Raw genomic sequence first — 17,549 nt, 5'->3', positions numbered from 1 at the left:
AATTCTTTTAATAATCTAGATAATTTTATATTATGCGCACCCTATATAAGGTATTCCTATCAATCTTTTTAAATGAAAGAATCTCTACCTGTTTTTTATAAGCAGCCATGGCTTCTTTGTGTTGTTTATTTGATGTTTCTGTCTGATGTTGCAGAGTTTCCTGCTCAATCAAAATAATTTATTAAATTAAATTAAAATGTGCTTGAATATGATACATACTTCATTCTTTAAACAACACAGAAATAATACCTTAACAAACACATATTGGTATTTTAGTACATTCTTCAGTGGTTTTTCCAAAAAAAAGTATTAATTAAATATTAAAAATCTTGATTGAGAGATTTTTTTCTAGCAGCTTCTCTCCTGTTATATAACATGGTAATACTTCTTACCTGTGCAATTCAGAGATAGTCCAAAATTGTTGTTGCTGAAGGCTCCCACCCTTTACACCTCATAGCACCAAAAGCAGCTTTTCCAAAGCTGCAGAAGCCCTCTGACATTTGATTAATAATATTAAGACAATAACTTGAAATTGCATAACCCACTTTTAAGGGTTTTACATGATGAAGTCTCCTTCTAGGAAATGTTTTCAATTTGTTACAAATTGCATTCTGATCATTTTCCAGACTGCCAGAGTGGGCTGAATGATGACAGAAGAGGCTAATAGAAATAAAATAACCAGGTAACAATTTTTTTATTTCTCCTTATTTTTAAAAAGTAGAGGGGAAAGTGAATCACAGAAATACAGTTGAAAGGATAACCAGATTTTAAAGTATTATAACAGTAATATAACTAAAATAACTACAAATTATCCTATATGAAGCAAAAGTTTTGTAATTTCAGCATTAAACTAGGTAACCATTCTTTTTAACATTAGATGTCTCTTCAGAGGAATGGAAACCTAATTTGCAAGTCTTCCTTAAATGACACTCAGATAGTTTCTTCCCATGATGCCATTGTGGATCTTAGGGAGACTTATGGAGTACTGTGTCCAGTTTTGGGTGCCATACTTTAAGAAGGATGTGAATAGCCTTAACAGGGTCCAGAGGAGGACCAACCCATATGGTTAAGGGTTTACAGGCCAAGCCCTATGAGGAAAGACTAAGGGACCTGGACCACTTCAGCCTCTGCAAGAAAAGGCTGAGAGGTGATCTTGTGGCCGCCTACAAATTCATTAGTTGGGGAACAGCAAGGTACTGGAGATGCTCTGTTTACCAGGACACCTCCTGGGGTAACAAGGAACAATGGTCACAAACTGACAGAGAGCAGATTTAGGCTAAACATCAGGAAAAACTTCTTCACAGTGAGGGTGGTGAAAATTTGGAAAGGGCTTCCAAGGGAGGTGGTGCTCTTCCCTACGTTAGGGGTCTTTAAGAGAAGGCTGGTAGGCATTTGGCTGGGGTCATCTGACCCCAGCACTCTTTCCTGTCCAGGCAGGGAGTCAGACTCAGTGATCTGCTGAGGTCCCTTCCGGCCCTAGCATCTATGAATTTATGAGACAGCTCTTATTTCTTAAATGGATGGTTTCCTAGAGGCTTAGTATATAAACTGATACAGATTTTAGCATCTTGGCTTCAAGAACTTTAAAGCCATAAACCTGGAATTTTGGATAGAATGAAATAATCAGTGTACAATTAGTATTATCTATGTGTAGCAGGGCACTAAGGTGCCTGCTACTGACAAACTGTAGTACAGGCTCAGCTACCAGTCACCAGAGCAGCACAGGTGTGGGTTGCAGAGACAACCATTTTGGTCAGGGCCTGGCCTATATAAACAAGCCAGGCTGAGGCTGGAGGTCAGTTCCAGGCAGTTGAGGAAGCTGGAGCTCTGTTGGAGCAAGCAGAGCAGAGAAGCCTGATGGTCTGAGTGGTTTCTGCATGAGGATACTGGGTGGAGGAAAGAAACCCTAGTAGGGATATGAATGAAGGTTAACCAGTTTGGCTGGGAATTTATGTTGTAGCCCAGGAGTGGGAGTTTTCTGTTTTGTTGTTGTATAAGACCGGAGGACTGGGTGAGGCTGTATGGGTTGGAGAAGGCCTTATAGGAGCTCCCCAGTAGCGTGGGGGGTCCTGGCACCGGAGAGGGCACCATGTTTTGGGGTGTATCAACCCTGGCCCCAGTGGGTCAGTGTCATGTGAGGAGCACCAGAGTGGGCACTGGTGAGAAGCCCAGAGGGTGCTTGCGTTAAGCCCCAAGAGGGCTTTAGGGGCCAGGCACGGCTACGGCCATCTGAGCCTCGATTTGTGGGAAGCCCCAGTGGGGCGTAAGACCCGAGAAGGGGGTCTGGGGGCCAGGCGCAGCTATGGCCACCTGAGCCTCGATTGTGGGAGGCCCCAGTGCGGGCGTGAGCACGGGAGACAGGCCCCAGTGCGGGCTACGAGAGCACAGTAGACAGGCCCCAGTGCAGGCAAGAGCAGTGAGGGAAGCTAGGGGGTGCCCAAGAGGGCACAGGCAGATAGGGAGATGAGCCGGAAAGCATCCGTGAGGCCACGGGTAACGGAGACGAGGCAGAGGACCCGTGAGGGCAAGTGTGATTGTAGGACCCATGCGTAGCCCCTGAAGCTTTAGTTGCAGTGTTATCGAAGGCAGGGCACAGACTGGGACATCGCAGAGCACCGTGCCAAGGAGGGTAAGAAGGCAGCCTCCCTTTAACAATATTTACCATCAAAGACATGGCGGGTGAGATAAATAGGGTGCATTTGGAACCAATTTGGCATGGTAGGAGGGCGCTAGGGGAGTTCACAGCACCCCTAGGTCTCATCCTTGTCACACTATGCCATAAATTTAGATGTATATTTACAGCTCAAGGAATGCCCATATATGCTACAACCTTACAGAGAAGTAGCAGTGCTAAGTATGGGGACCGTGCATAACATGGGGCAGCACCTAGGCACTCCAGGTCCTGCATGATTGGACCCAGATCTGCTAGACCTCACCTACTTCTGTACCAAAACTGCATAGACCTGATCCCCACTGTACCTTTCAGGTTTGGTCCGAATCTCAGGGGTGGGGTCTCGTCAGTATGAAAACAGGGCAGTGGGGGGTGGAGAAGATCAGTGACAGGCAGGTCTGAATACAGGGTGGGTAAGACAGGGTGGGTGTCCCCCTGAAGCCCTGGAGTACAGTGGGGGATGATGAAGATGCTAGGCTTTCCAGGCACTCAGAGGGTGTGTTTTGCAGAGTCCAAGTGACACACTGTCTCCTGGACCTGCTACAGGAGCCAGAAACAAAGCATGGTGGGATGCCAGAGGTCTGTGCTGTAGCTCCTTTCCCAAAGGTAAGTGTGCAGATGTTCATTCCTCTGGTAGAAATTTTGCCAGGGGCCACTTTTACTAGATTACAGGCTTATTTTTTTCCCGGAACCACCATTCTTGCTCCTGAAGAAAAGTGTTGAATGCCTGCACCCTCAACCAGGAGCAGAACCGGGTGGGTACAGTGATTCAGTTGCCTACCCCCTCCCCTTTGATTTTTGATCCACCCAAAGTTTAAGACCAACTAGGCCCATATACATGAAACGCTAATGCACAGTAGCCTATTAACACTGAGCAGTAGAATGCCAGACAAAAAACGTACTAATAGACTACTGCGCAGTAGTAGTAGGCTACTGTGCAGTAAGCATTGCTAAAAACCCATGTGATGATGCTACTGCTCAGTAATGTGAGTTACTGCACATTGATTTAGTACTTGGCTTACCAAGTTCTAAATTTAATGCACAATAACTGTGGCAGACAAGGTTCTTTGGGTAAATCTGATATCTTTTATTGGACCAACTCAAGTAGTTAGAAAAATTCTTCTTAGCAAGCTTTTCAGTATAAATAGCCTTTGTCAGGCTAAGGAAGCATCTGCAGTTGGTCTGTGCTCTTCCTGGACTGAATAAATGGTAAAGAAGCCAGAGGCCGATCTGCATGCAAGAAAGCCAGTCAGTGAAGATATAAATTGAGGAGTTAGTGGGTGAGAGACAGGTTGGGGTGGGGGGGGGAGGGAGTGAAACCTTTTATCTTCTGACCCAGTGACAGAGGACACAGGTTTGATTGTATTTGGAAAGAGAATGGATTTCCTATTAAAGCATAACCTCATGAGTGCTAACCCTAAAAATAATGCTAAAGTCTTTTTACTTAAGGTTTCACCTTGGAAGTTTAAAAAACTGTAAAAATCACTTCTGGACACTGGAAATTACTGTTTGAAACATTTCTTTGGACTTTGCCCCCCAAAAAGTGGTTGAAAGTGTTGTTCATGACAGTACAGGCATTAAAATTGCTAAAGCTATGCATAGTGCAGACAGCTGCTGTATAACATCACCCACAAAGCTTTGTCACAATATCGCATTTCTATGCTGCAACAACCTGTTATTTCAAGTTCTACATCTCTTTTGAGCAAATTTTGTTGTACCTTTTAAATAAAAGAAATCGCAATATGAGCTACCATATTGCCAAAAAATTAATAACTGAAGTACAGCAGTTTCACTGTAAGATGTGAAACCACTTTTTATCATACTTTAATATTGGTATGGGAATAAATTAATAAAGGTAACATTCAATGATGTTTTGTCCATAAACTGCATTAAAATTGCATTATAAAATTACGTTTGTGCTGACGTTCACATAAGGCGGGTGCAAGGTAGCTGCCCAGAGTGGCACCTATAGAGAGCAAAAGCAGTAGGCGCAGCTCTGCAGACATGGTGCAGATGCGGAGCGTGGCTGCCAGGGGCCCCACCCTGGTGCTGCCGCCTGCCATGGGCTCTTCTGAGGCCTTTACCCAGACAGAGCTCATGGCGGGGTCAGTGGCCCCTTGCCCCCTGTCTGTGGGGGGGCTCGGTGGGGTCGTAGGGGAGGTGCGGCCTGGTGGTCCGCCTGTGCACAACTTAGGGCCCTGGAGGAGTAGGTGAGGGAGCTCCAGGCTGAGGTGAGTAGGCTGAGGGGGATCAGGGATGCAGAGGATGAAATTGATGCCTATTTCTGTTCTCTGCAGGCCCACTTGCCCACTGTACAGCCCCCACAGGAGACACGTCCAACGCAGGAGTGGCAGAACGTGTCCAAATCCAGACCTGCTAGGCCTAGAATGGTGGGAGCTCCCCAGGTTCACCTGGGGAACAGGCTTGATGCCCTGGCAGCTGTGACAGAGAAAGACAGAGAAATTGCACCGGCTGGGACAATGCCACTCCCCACATGACAAGGAATGGGCAAAGAGTGAACACTAGCAGGAAGAAACGCCAGGTCCTCGTCATCAGAGACTCCATCCTACGAGGACTGGAAGGTCCCATCTGCCAGCCTGACCCCATGGCACGAGAAGTCTGCTTCATGCCTGGGGCTCAGGTTAGGGACATCACGGAGAGAATCCCGGCTTACATCCGACCTGCAGACCAGTACCCCATGGTTGTCATCCACATGGGGATGAATGACGCAGCCAGGGGAAACCCTGTCCGCATTAAGGATTTCATGGCTCTGGGGGACAAGCTTAAGGAGACAGGGGCGCAGGTGGTATTCTCCTCTCTTCTTCCAGTGAGTAGGTGGGGATGGTGACACGAGGCCTGCATTGGCGAGGTCAACCGGCGCTTATGCAGTTGGTGCCGCCAGGTAATGATCCATGCTTTCAGGCAGGGGACTTGCTGGGGTGGGATGGGCTTCACCTCTCTCCTAAAGGCAAGCATGTCTTCTCTTCCAGGCTGGCTGATCTCGTACAGTGAGCTTTAAACTAGCCTTGCCAGGGGAGGGGGCCGCAGGAAGACCAGGAGACACCACCCAACAAAGACAGGTGACAAATGCAAGGAGTGCCCAAGTAAGAAACAGGGGTCCAGACAGTCTCCCAAATCAGGGCGTGGCACATGTAGCTATGAAAGGCCTTAAATGCCTATATACCAATGCTCGTAGTATGGGAAACAAACAGGAGGAACTCGCCCTCAGAATAGCCAGTTCAGACCCAGACATAATAGGGCTTACAGAAATGTGGTGTGATTCACCCCATGACTGGGCAGTTAGCATTAGGGGTTATAGGCTTTACAGGTGGGATAGAGAAGGAAGGAAAGGTGGGGGTGTGGCACTCTATGTCAAGGAGCAATACACATCCTCTGCCAGCAAAATGGGGTCGGAGGAGGGGCAAGCTGAAGTGCTCTGGGTGAAGATACAAGGAGGCCGTGGGGAGAGGGATTTAATGGTGGGGGTCTACTACAGACCCCCCAACCAAGGGGAGGAGCTGGACTGGGAATTGTCAGGCCAACTTGCAGAGGCACTTAAGGCAAGGGATGTAGTTGTCATGGGTGATTTAAATTACCCGGACATCTGCTGGGAGGAACAGTCAGCCAGGTCAGACCGTTCCAGGAGGTTCCTGGCTGAGATACAGGACCTCCACTTAATTCAGGAGGTGCACAGTCCCACCAGAGGAAATGCCCTGTTGGACCTGATCCTAGTCCTGGCCACAGGTGATGATCTGGTAAGGGGCCTCCAGGTTCTTGACCACCTGGGTGATAGTGACCATCACTTGCTGGAATTCACCATCCAGTGCAGAGTGTCAGGGGCCTGCAGCAAGGCGGTAGCCCTAGACTTCAAGAGGGCCAACTTCAATGAGTTGAGATTAGTGGGAGAGGCGCTGGGGTTCTTGAGGGCAGGGGAACTCAGTGCCCAAGATGAGTGGTCATTCCTTAGGGAGACAATACTCAGGGCCCAAGGGGTGACCAGCCCAACAAGAAGCAAGGGAGGCAAGAGTGCCCAAAAGCCCCCCTGGCTCACCAAGGGCATCCGGGAATGCCTGATTGCCAAAAAGGCGGCATACAATCAGTGCAAAGGGAGGCTATCTCCAAAGAAAAGTATACCTCCTCTGCTCGGGCCTGTAGGGGGGCTGTCAGGAAAGCTAAGGCAGACATAGAGCTAAGACTAGCATACAAGATCAAAGATAATAAAAATTCCTCTTTCAAATATATAGGGAGGATGAAGAAGGTACCGTGAAATGTGGGGCCCCTGCAAGATACACTGGGCAATCTGGTGGTTGTGCCAGTTCTTTAACCAATTCTCCACCTCTGTTTTCTTGTGCAGGGACCAGGACTTCCCCAGCGTGATGCAAGATGGACTCGAGGGGAACGCCTCCAGACCTCAGGTTGGAGAGGACCGGGTTAGAGAGCTTCTGTAGGGGCTGGACGTGTTCAAATCAGCAGGTCCAGATGCTCTGCACCCCAGGGTGTTCAAGGAACTAGCCAGGGTTATTGCAGGGCCCTTGGCACAGCTTTACGAGCACTCGTGGTGCTTGGGCCAGGTGCCAGATGATTGGAAGATGGCTAACATGGTCCCCATCTTTAAAAAAGGGAGGAGGGAGGACCCGGGCAACTATAGGCCCATCAGTCTTACCTCAATCCTAGGGAAACTCTTTGAGAAGATCATCAAGGAGCACATCTGTGATGGGCTGGCTTCAGGGATGATGCTCAAGGGCAACCAGCATGGTTATATTAGGGGCAGATCATGTCAGACCAACCTGACTGCCTTTTATGATCAGGTCACAAAAGCATTGGATGCAGGTGTCGCCATGGACGTAGTCCTTCTGGACTTCAGCAAGGCCTTTGACACCGTCTCCCACCCCATTCTCATTAAAAAACTAAGCAACTGTCACATTGATGCCTACACAGTCAGATGGGTTGCAGATTGGCTGAAGGGTCGTACTCAGAGGGTGGTGGTGGATGGGTCATATTCTACCTGGGAGAAAGTGGGCAATGGAGTCCCCCAGGACTCGGTCCTTGGGCCTGCGCTGTTCAATTTCTTCATCAGTGATTTGGACAATGGGGTGAAAAGCAACCTGTTTAAATTTGCTAATGATACCAAAATTTGGGGTGAGGTGAGCATGCTAGTAGGGAAGGAAAGACTGCAGCAAGACCTGGATAGGTTACAGGGGTGGGCTAACAAAAACAGGATGCGCTTCAATACTGACAAGTGCAGGGAGGCAGAAAGGGATCTTGGAGTCCAAGATGAACATTGGGCCGACAATGCAAGGTCACGGTTGGCAGGCTAACCAGACCTTGTCGTGCATCCACAGGTACATCTCAAGTAGGGTTAAGGAGGTGATCCTCCCCCTCTGTGACGCTGGTCAGGCCACAGCTGGAGTACTGTGTCCAGTTCTGTGTGCCCCACTTCAGGAGGGATGTGGACAACATTGAGAGGGTCTAGAGGAGGGCCACCCGCATGATCCGGGGACAACAGGGCAGACCCTACAATGAGAGACTGTGGGACCTGAACCTGTTCAGCTTTCACAAGAGAAGGCTGAGGGGGGACCTGGTGACCATCTATAAACTCACTAGGGGGGGACCAAAATGGTTTGGGAGAGACCTTGTTTCCCCTAGCGCCCCCTGGCATAACAAGGAATAACGGCCACAAATTGTTGGAGAGTAGGTTTAGATTAGACATCCATAAGAACTACTTCACAGTCAGGGTGGCTAGGATCTGGAACCAACTTCCAAGCTGGCTCCTACCCTGGGGGTCTTTAAGAAGAGGCTTGATGCCTACCTGGCTGGAGTCATTTGAGCCCAGTTTTTCTCCTGCCCAGGCAGGGGGTTGGACTTGAAGATCCGACCCTACTTCTATGATTCTATGATAATGAAATCCCAATAGTTATATACTAAAAATGAAAGAATAAGGGAAAAATTACCAACCTTCTGCCACTCAAGTTCCTGTTTCTCCAAAACAATTTTATTAATTTGATCTTCATAATGAATTTCAGCATCCTAATTAAAAAAAGTCATGAAAATATTTTAATAGAAGCTATCAGTAAATAGGAATTATATCCCTAGATAATTTCTTTATTTTTAATTTGCTGTTCAGTACAGAATGGTATTCAACAGAAAACCAAACAGATAAAACCAAAGAATTTATATGCTTGGTATGAGTAAAAATGCTCATCGTTTTCATTAAATAAAACCAATAAATAACCAATTAAAAAAAAAGTCAACAGGCAGAGAAATAACTTGGGGAACTAAGAAAACAAATAAATGATCAATAAGTTACTGTTCCCTTGTCATACCAAATCTTTTTATAACAAAACATTAAGTTAATGGATAAAGCAAGATATCTTAATTTCATTATTAAAAATGTTGTGACTAAACATTCTGACGAGATAAAAATAAAATACTGAAGATATCCAACAAACTGAAGTAAATGGTTAAAGCAGCAATTATTTAGCAATGCTGCAAACAACCATGTCTTGGCTCACAAAGGGGAGAACCAGAGCTCCTTCAAGAATTTTTCCAAAATAAAATTGAGAACTACTGATAAAAATCACTTCTGCACTATGGCCTTTATGAAGGGGTTCTAGGTATAGGAAGAGGTCATTAAAAGAAATTCTTCACTGATTGGAGCTCAGCATCTTGTTGCTTAGAAAGAAGGGTGACATAGATTTTAACATTTTGTGCCATTAAGCTCTCTCTCAATAAGCTTGTGAAAAAAAGATTATGACAAGGAAGCAGGTATTCAAAGATCATTAGATATAAGGTCAGGTTCTAACACTTGCCTAAACTAGATTTCCTAGATCTGAAAACCGCAGACGTTTAATCAAAATAAATTAGTATTTTCTGCTTTTTCTCATTTCAGAGTCTGGAAAAAATAGGCAGAAGTGGAAAGATGTGTGTCAGTTCTCCTATTCTTACAAAAGCATCTGCCTTGGAATCAAGCTGCTATTGTGGTAACAGAATGAATCTTTGCTGACTGTTTGTCAAAGATGCCAACAAGTTAGGTGCAATTTCAGACATTTTAATATATAAATGTAGTTTTCCTTGTTGAAAATTCCCAATTCCTAACCAGAAGCAGATCCCTCTTGTACAATTGGCAAATTGTACAAACACGGCTCTTCCCCTGCAAATAGAAGGCTTTGTAGAATAACAGTTTGCTCTACTAGCAGAGGGTCATGATTTCACAAGATACTATAATTTACTGATGATCCCTTATGTTGTGGTAGGCCATTTACTACTGTCCTGTTATTGCATAACAAGGAAATGCAGACCACTTGAAGGAACACTGATATGTAGTTCAAAACTGCAAAAAGTTAATGGCAAGCTTTAATTCCAGAGTTGCTCATTGTCTTAAACGGAACACCATAATATCTCCCTTTAAATATTAGCTATCCTTGTAACCTATTTAAGAATCTGAGTAGGATATGTTCTAAGAACAGTCAAACTGGAAAAAAGTATTCAGTGTCCTTATTACTAGTTGTTCAATAAAGCAATAATGCTGAACTGTCATGTTAAAAATCCATATGTTGTGGGAGATATCCTCTGCTCTCCAAGGTGGGAAGATAAGACTCCACACTAGCACATTCTGGCCACATCTACACAAGATGCTTACTGCACAATAGCTCATTACTATTGTGCAGTAGCATCGTGAAGCATGAACTGTGATGTGATGCTACTGCACAGTAGTAATGAACCAAGAAAATATGTAGGGACGTTACTGCACAGTAATGCCGGGTTCTACACAGTCATTTAGTACTTGGGTATGCAAGTACTCAATGACTGTGCAGTAACAACTGCACAGTCAGCATCTCATGTAGACTGTCACAGGAGCACGGAGGTGTCCTGTGCCAGGTAGTGTAACTTGGGGTGGGGGTATGTCACAGGAGCACTAAGGAGTCCTGTGCCATGGAAGTAAAAGGAACTGAGCTGCCAATGAACCGGGCAGCTCAGGTGCCGGTTGCCAGGGCAACCAGGCAGGTCAGGTGGCCAGAAGAGGGCAGGGCCGAGCCTTTATAAACAGCCCAGGCCAGAGCCTGACTAGCAGTTCCCTTCTGGCAGCCGCAGGAGCAGGAGCAGGAGCAGGAGCTCTGCGGCTGAGCTGAGCGGCCTGAATTGGTAGTGGCAGCATTGTGGTGTTGACTGGCTGCGATGATGCCAGGGAGGAGAGCACCTTGATGTGAGGTAGGGTTGGAGGCCCTGGTGGGTGGCTCAGTGTTTATGTTAAGAGCAGGAGGCTCTGGGTTTTATGTTGAAGCCAGGGGGCTTGCATTGTGTTATAGTTACTCCGGAGGGTCGGGTGAGGCTGTAGGGGAGTGAGGAGGCCTCACGGGAGCTCCCCAGCGCCTTGGGGGTTCCCGGTGCCCATTAGGGGCACAGTGCCACAGCGGGCACAGCAAAGGAGTGCCAGGAGGGTGCTTGCTGAGTGGGGGTTGTAGCCCCAGCCGCGAGAGGCGCGGCACAGGCCCTAGAGTGGGGCGGCGGGCGCGAGAGGCGCGGCACAGGCCCCAGAGTGGGGCAGGCTCTGATTGATAAAGACCCAGTAGGGTCGGGGAGGCCAAGTAAGGCTCCGGCCGCCTGACCCCAACCCGGTAGTCTTGGCAAAGACCCAGTAGGGTCGGAGGGGCCAGGCACGGCTACGGCCACCTGAGCCCCAAGATTGGGAAATGCGTAGCGCGAGAGGCGCGTTATAGGCCCCAGAGGGGGCGACAGCAGAAAGACAGGCCTGGGGCACCGGTAACAGGCCGGTGGGTAGGAGCCTGGCCCAGGGGGCGCCAGGCGGGCGACGAGCCCAGGGTGTCAGGGAGAGAGCACCTGAGGGGCACCTGTACAACGTCCCATGGAACAGCTGCAAGGCTTGGGGTGTGCTAAAGGGGAGGTTTGGAGGCATGCATACCCCTTAAGGGAGGGGCGCACAGAGGCGCCCCATTTGGAGTAGGGGCAAGAACACGCATACCGTTCACCAGGGGAACAAAGGCAGCCTCCCATTTAACCGTTCAAGATCAAAGTCATGGCAGGCAAGATTCTGAGGGTGCTGAGTCCACCCTAACGTGACGGTAGGGGGTGCTAGGGAGTTCACGGCTGCTCCTAGGCACCACTCCCTTGCATAGACACAGCCTCTTTCTTGAATTATAAGCCTGATAAAAGTCAAATATGACTTTAAAATGGGTGAGCCCTGAGTGCTACATCCTGACTTGGGGATGTATCTACAAGTGGGAAAACCCTGTTTTCAGATGCACCCCTTTGTCAGGGCACAGGGGTCCCTCCCATAAGGGGTCCTTCACCCTCTGTGCTTACACACTGTACCCCAACCCAGGGCATGGCATCATGATAGGTGCACTTTGGTTTGGTGCAGGAGAAAAAGCCCTATGGGTGTTGTGCCCCTTCCTTACTTGTGCTCTGGGAGAATAATTCCTTCAGTGTGTATCTACATCTGCAAGCTCCAAGGGGGTTGCCTCCTTGTTTGCAACTGTTTTGGGGACTATTTGATGTCCTCTGTTGACGCGGTGATGTCCGCTAGTCTCTATGGGTCGCCTGTGGATGGTGGCCAGTGGTACACGTGGACCCCACACCCCTGATGGGGTTTGGAGATGGATCAGATGTTAACCCCCCGATGGGGTGGGACCCAGCTGGTCGCTGCCGGGAAAATGATTCCCCCAACACATCTCCATAAGGGTTTCCCCTTCTACTTATACATGGTGTCTAGAGCTAGAACATAGCAACAAGTAAAATATGTTGGGCCCCAATGCACCTAGCAAGCTGTCACATCCCAAATCAGGGCGCAATTTGCAAGCACTGAGAGGGGGGACCCCTATGCAAGTTGTTCCCTTGGTGCTTGAATCCCCTGAGAAAGGATTCAAGCACTGAGGGAACAACTTGTATAGGGGTCCAGCACCTGGTCTGCAAGTGCAGAAGAGGGAACCCTTTTGGCATTTCTCCCCTCTGTACTTCCCCTGGTCTGCAAGTTCTGGGGGAATTCTCTGAAGAGGGGAATCCTCTGAAAAGATATTCCCTGGTGCACTGACCAGAAACACATCTGTAAACAGCAGGTTTCCCCACTAGTAGGTGGGCCTCTAAGTCAAGGTATAGCACATAGGGTCTTTTTTCTGCAGTCACAGACCCCTGAGTCCAGGGGCAATTCCTGTCTGGGGTGGTAAGAAAGTGCAGATAGCTATGGGCTGTCTGCATTCTCCCACCATAAACAACTAGAAGTCAGCCACAAAAAAGCTGCACAAATTATTGCTAGGTTTGTTGCCACTACAAAATTCAAGCACCCGTGGCACAACAAAGAGTTATGACATCTGTTCCCATGGCTTTTGTGCCACCATGGATATTTTTATGGCAACACAAAGTTGACATTGTTTGCAGCCTTTGTTATACCCCAGCAGTTGTGTACGAATTCATCTCTGTCCAAACTCAGTACAAATAAAGTGTTCATGTGTTTGTTCTGTGATTATTTATATAATACATAAACTAGCCTTGAGTTTAAAATAAAGAAGGAAAATCTGTCCCAAAATGATTTAAATATGGTAAAAATAGATTTAGCATAATGTATTGCTTTCTTTGATTAAAAATATATTTGTTGATATATGCTCACAGAAAAATCCCATATTTGTGTGCAAATTAATGTGCCCTTAAATACTGCAGGAGCAGTATTACAGAGAACTAATGATCCTACAAGTTTAAACTCAATTTTAAAATCATCTGAGTATTTAAAATGTTACCCTTATTTTAAGGGTTACCCTTATTTAAATTTTTAGCTTTAGCATGAAATTTATGCCATAGTATATTTTTTACAAAAGTTTCAAAAGCTTTGTGGCATGAAACTAAAACATGCATATACCAAATGTTAAAAGGTAATAAAATGTTTTCTTCATCCTCCCTGAGTGAATACTACTTTGTAACTAAAACAAATTAGTTTTCCTATATTAATCTATAAAGAATTAATCTGAATACATCCCTTATTACTCCCCCAGTGATGACAAAAGCCAATTATATTGAATACCTTATGACTTTTTATAGAAGTAGGAGTATAATCTCAAACAATTTCTTTACAAATGCTATTAAAATGTGCTACTAGTAAACTACACACTAATGAAAAAATAAAGCATGACACATCATTAGCAAAACTCTCGTAGAAAACAGTAAGAAGTAAAGATTTTTCAAGAATGTCCTCTTGATCATTATGAATATATTCATAATAATCCTTCAAGCTTTAAGGATGCTGCAGTGAAACTTTTGTTTAACATAGATTATTGTCTTTAAATGACTTTGATACATAGTGATTTTTGATCAAAATTCTTCTACTGAGTCAGAACAGACACATTTGAGCAGTCTCATAAATATAAGTTTCATGCCCCATCTAAATATTAAGCTTAAGGGACTGAAGTTACAAACTAGTCAGAGGGGACCAGCCAACACTGGGGGAGTCCCTATTCCCCTGAGCAGGAGTGACTAGAAATAACTGTCACAAGCTGGCAGAGGATAGATTTAGACTTGACATCAGGAGGCACTACTTCACTGTCAGGGCGGCTAGGATCTGGAACCAACTTCCAAGCGAAGTGGTGCTGGCTCCTACCCTGGAGGTCTTTAAGAGGAGGCTACATAAACACCTCGCCGGCATCATTTGACCCCAGTACTTTTTCCTGGCAGGAGGTCGGACTTGATGATCTGCTCAGGTCCCTTCCAACCCTACCAACTATGAAACAATGAAGTGATTAAAGTTAGTAAAGAAATTAACCGTTTAAGTATCTATAGGACTGTGATCTAAAATGCTTTGAGTTAGCCTTCAAAGTCCAGCTTAATTTTTAAAGAATTTTTTTTAAATATCTAATTTGATTATGATCTACCTTTCCAAATTCCTTGGTTATTACAAAATACAATGTTATATACACAAAACCTTTTTCCTTAACAATCTGTTTTCTCTTTTTGATGCCCTCAAAGTAAAGTAAAGTAAAGCCAAAAGTCAACGTTCGTTAAAAATATATATATACTTTAGACAATGGAGTGTAATGGCACCAAATTCAAACTTATGAGTTCATAAACAAGGTAAAAATAATTAACACATGTTGAATCTGGTCTTGCACCCACTAGTTGTAAAACTAGGGGTGGGCAACAGACAGTATTTTAGTAATTAGCAAGAGGTAGAAAAAGCTCATGATATTTAAACATGGTCTGTGCAAGTTGTATGTACATGAAACTTGTATTCAAAATAACTAGAATGACACTTGCAAATCACTCTGTGTTAACAGTTGCCTGAATGATGCCGATACGCTTTAGTTTACATAATCAGCAATTCATAAAAAGATAGTATTACAGATGCTTCTTAATTCCATCTGCTATCTATTTAATTTAACTTAAAAATGAATGTGTATTTTGTATTTAAGCATTTTAATGTAAGGAAACAACCTAAGGGCAGAGCTACATTTCCAAATTTGATTTGATTTTTGGATTTAGAATTTAGGATTCCTCAGAAAAATGTACTATTACTAAACATTAAATAGAAACCTTTGTATTTTATTTTAATCACAAAGTAGGAACTTTATAGATAACTAAAAACTTAAAACAAAATTAAATCAATACCAATTTGAAAAGTAGAGGGGGAAAAGTACATTTTAATGACTATAATATAGTCTAAAAAATATTAATGATGAAAAGAACTGAATGAACAGGGCAATTTAGGTTTCTTTCAAATCTATATATACTTTATCTGGATTTCTGTCCTAGATCTTAAAAGAAAGCATTTGGAAACTCAAGAATGTCATCTTATACAATTACTAAAAGCTACAATTATACTAATTTATCCAAGTGACAATTTGATAAAGATTTTAATATAGCAAACTGCTAATAATTAAAATCCTCAAGTATAATTTTATTTCTGTCATACCATCTTTGTATTTCACCCTTTCTGGACTGAAAGCTGTCAAAAAGTTATGCAAAGATTTTTAAAGTTTCTGAAGAAACTACGAAGAAATAAATACGTTCTTATACTGAGGAAGAAAATAGTGCATATAACTTTTATAAGGTATCAAAGAACACAAAACCTTTAAAGTGTTTATTTTTTATTAGATGCCTTAGGACTACAAGGATTTAAGTGTTTTTACAAAAACACTATCATAACAATAAAAGAGGAGTAATTTGATGGTTTATTTACTCGTTATAACCTTTAGAAAGTGTCAAGCCTTTTTTAAAGTGTTTGCTTCAGGCTGTAGTTTTACAAGATGGGCTGTGGATTGGTCAAGCCCCCTCGATTCTTGACCCTGAACAGATTTAGGAACAGAGTACAGCTGGCTCATGTCCAAACAGCCAAAACTGCTGCTACGTACTTTTACTATCCTTTTCAAACTCATAATCCACCTCCTACGAAATTGCAGCCAATTTCTCATGTTGCTCAATCATAAAGTTCTTACACTTTCTGATTGTTTCGTAGTCTGATTAGAATACCCATTGTGAACCAAATAACGAAGTAAAACTTTTAACAGACACCCAGTTCAGTTTCTCTGCCTTTAACATTTATGGGTAGTGTTAGAGTGCTGCTGTAGCCATGACAGTTCAGAATCCTGACAGAGGAAAGGATTTTTAGGATGGGATCTTTATTGGACCAACCGTACACTGGTCCAATAAAAGATATCACCCTAAGAAATACTTGCTTCTCACATTTAACGTTTATTCTGAAGTTAAATGGAGTTATAACACTTTTAACAGTTATAACCCTCTACTTTTTACCAGCTATTCTCATTCCCTTCCCCTACCCCCCATCTGTCATCCATTAACAACACCTATATTAATTCTTCTTTCAGCGCCCCCCTCCCCCTACCTGTCTCTCACCTACTGACCACCGCAATTTACATTTTAACTGACTGGGTTTCTTGCATACATACTGGGCTATTTTACTACTCCATTCAGGAAGAGCACAGACCACCTGCAGATGCTTCCTCAGCCTGATGAAGGATATTTGTACTCAGAAGCTTGCAAAGAAAAATTTTTCCATCTGTTTGAGTTGGTCTATTAAAAGATATTAGATTTACCCAAAGAACTTTGTCTGCCAACAGTTTTACTTGACTTTTACAGAATTCCTAGTAATTTTGTTAGGAACTTTATTGGCATAACAATCATGCCTTTTGGGGGCTTTTTTCCTCAAAGGGATTCCCTATTTAGATGCACATTGTCAACTATATGTCTTTTTATAAAGAGTAACTGCACAAGTTATTCCAAATACAGTAGTAAGATTTACTTGGGAGAAGTGAGATAATATTTTCAAATTCTTATATTGTCTTAAATGTATTTTCCAACCAACCTCTTACAATATTTTCCCTTTTCTTTTTTTCATAATTCTCTTCTGGATCTCATTAACACATTTTAGCTAAATTTGCTCTATTATATTCTCTCCACCTGATCTTTCCCCCATCATATGAGTTGATAGATACAATGCTGTACTTTACTTTGACTTTAAAAACGGGTTCCCTGTCAAAACGCCTATTCACTTCTATAATATAGTGAATCATATTTTCTCTAATCCACTTCTTATGCAACTTCAATATTGCAAGACTCTTTTATGAAATCCAGAAACTTCATAATATTCTGCACAGTAAAGTTCTTTTACTTTACCTTCCAAAGTCAGTTAACATTGGCTCATGATATTCCAAAGAGCAGTGTCCTCTAATCACACTACATATAACATACTTGAGTTGATTTGATAAAATCCAGATGCAGCATGAGAACTGTTCTCCTCCTCAGTTTTGTGTCTGTGGTGCTTTCATTCTATTTGACATTAAGTATCACTGATATTAGTTGTTATGAACTATTCCTTCCTCCTGGATTGGCTACCTATCTAAACACGTGCCTCTAATTTTGT

At 44.1% G+C, this 17,549-nt stretch overlaps 1 protein-coding gene across 1 annotated transcript in view; it reads right to left on the bottom strand.

Moving 5' to 3' along the window:
• CCDC73 (coiled-coil domain containing 73) overlaps positions 1-17,549 on the bottom strand; it is a 134,087-nt gene that overhangs the window by 103,710 nt on the left and 12,828 nt on the right. The window contains exons 2-3 of the mRNA XM_090034625.1: positions 8,627-8,698; positions 89-160 (exon numbers count right to left, since the gene is read on the bottom strand). Coding sequence (XP_089890751.1) covers positions 89-160; positions 8,627-8,698 — 144 coding nt within the window. The remainder of the gene's footprint in view (positions 1-88; positions 161-8,626; positions 8,699-17,549) is intronic.

Source organism: Crocodylus siamensis, chromosome 2 (assembly GCF_052110815.1).
Source record: "Crocodylus siamensis isolate JL-2025a chromosome 2, ASM5211081v1, whole genome shotgun sequence".
In the NCBI taxonomy this organism is placed as follows: Eukaryota; Metazoa; Chordata; order Crocodylia; family Crocodylidae; genus Crocodylus; species Crocodylus siamensis.
This window is presented reverse-complemented; position numbering and strand designations above follow the sequence as displayed.